Below are 1658 nucleotides of genomic sequence, written 5' to 3' on the forward strand. Positions count from 1 at the left end.
GACACAAACGACATGGATGACACTGGTAAGTTCTTGGAAGGCAGACGCACGATGTCTGCAAGGACTGGTGAGAGCGACACAAACGACATGGATGACACTGGTAAGTGTCTGTAAGGCAGACGATGTCTGCAAGGACTGGTGAGAGCGACACAAACGACATGGATGACACTGGTAAGTGCTTTGAAGGCAGACGACGTCTGCAAGAACTGGTGTGATCGACACAAACGACATGGATGACACTGGTAAGTATCTGTAAGGCAGACGACGTCTGCGCGACACAAACGACATGAATGACACTGGTAGGCAGAGCTGCCAACTTGAAATTTAAAAAAATTCGTATTTTCCAAGGGGAAAAAAAGAAGAAAAAAGTCACTATAAATAGCTTTAGAAATCAATAATTTGCCATCACCATGATCAACAAATGCTTCAAAATCCTGGCTGAATATGAGATTTAAGGAACTAAAATTGTCCTTGTAAAAAAAAAATTTTGAGTCAAATAGGCGAATGCAGCTCTGTAGCTGTAGTCAAAAATAATCGTAATTATACGTATTTTTCATAGAATTGGGCAGTACTCTTGTACGGATATGATGATGTATTTCTCTCATCTGTTTGTTCAAATATTATGATATATATATATTGAGGTTAGATCCCCAGTCGTAGCAGACTGATGTCCTTTTCCAAGGACTCAATTATGCACCGAGCAAGGCTCGAACCCAGGATCCTCCTATCCCGACATAATACCGATTTGAGCCAATTGACCACAAATTACTTCTTTTTTAAAATATCTTTTTTCTTTTTAAATAACAGAGTCAGACGTCAATGAGGAACCAAACCCCAAAAAGGAACTTCATACCATCGTTCCCGCCAAAAGAAAACTAAACAGACTGCACGGAATCTGTATCGGAGTTTGGCTTACAATGGCAGGTATCGCCCATCTCGGCGCCCAGCTCTACACGTGCAACGGGGACGAGTACGACTACTACTGCAAGAACGACGATTTGCAATGCTTACTTCCGCCTGTCTATTAGTTAATTGAGAAAAAACTTGATTAGATACGGTGAGCGCGGCCTTCTTGTAAATATAGCGATTTCTGTCCGCGGTACAAGTTGGATTGATAAACAGATTAAGCGTGGTTGCAAAAATGACAAAGTTAAGACCGTTGACGATAACGTATGCAAATTTTGCGCTCCCTTGTTCAAGTGTTAACTGTTTATAATATGCTATAGTGTTTTAGTAACCTCATATGTGATTTATTTTCTACAAGCCATTAATTTCAATCCTAAACCGATTATCAACAACAACAACAACAACAACAACAACAACAATAACAACATAAAGAAATACATTTTAAAAAGAAAAAAAAAGAATCAAACGGTAATCGGTTCTTGACTGAAAAATAATTGTAATCGATTATTTCGGTTCCCACCAATGTCATCATCAAATGTCTCGATTGACTTCGTGCAAAAATCAGACTTTTTAAGATTTTCTCTTCCGTATTTTTTTTTATTTTGTTTTGTTCTGTTTCATTTTCTACTGTCTTGTTTTATTTCCTTTTTGTTTTTATTTAATAAAAAAAAAGTTTTTTGGGAAGTGTGCATTCTGGGAGGAAACGCCAAAATAATGCTTCGATGACCATAATGAGGAAGTAATACATTTTT

At 37.8% G+C, this 1658-nt stretch overlaps 1 protein-coding gene across 3 annotated transcripts in view; it reads left to right on the forward strand.

Annotated features, from left to right (window-relative positions):
• The window catches only part of LOC144956111 (uncharacterized), a 41135-nt gene extending 39768 nt beyond the window's left edge, over positions 1-1367 (forward strand). For 2 of the 3 annotated variants that reach the window (XR_013641881.1, XM_078886464.1), the window contains one exon: positions 808-1364. Coding sequence is in view for 2 of the 3 variants with exons in the window: in XM_078886464.1 (XP_078742590.1) it covers positions 808-1028 (221 nt within the window). In the remaining variant the exon portion in view is untranslated. Of the gene's footprint in view, positions 1-807 lie in introns of all 3 variants that reach the window. The other variant, XM_078886465.1, reaches the window with a different exon arrangement.
• Positions 1368-1658: the final 291 nt, after the last annotated feature.

This window comes from Berghia stephanieae, chromosome 10 (genome assembly GCF_034508935.2).
Source record: "Berghia stephanieae isolate SIO BIC M18660-M18661 chromosome 10, UCSD_Bste_1.3, whole genome shotgun sequence".
In the NCBI taxonomy this organism is placed as follows: domain Eukaryota; kingdom Metazoa; phylum Mollusca; class Gastropoda; order Nudibranchia; family Aeolidiidae; genus Berghia; species Berghia stephanieae.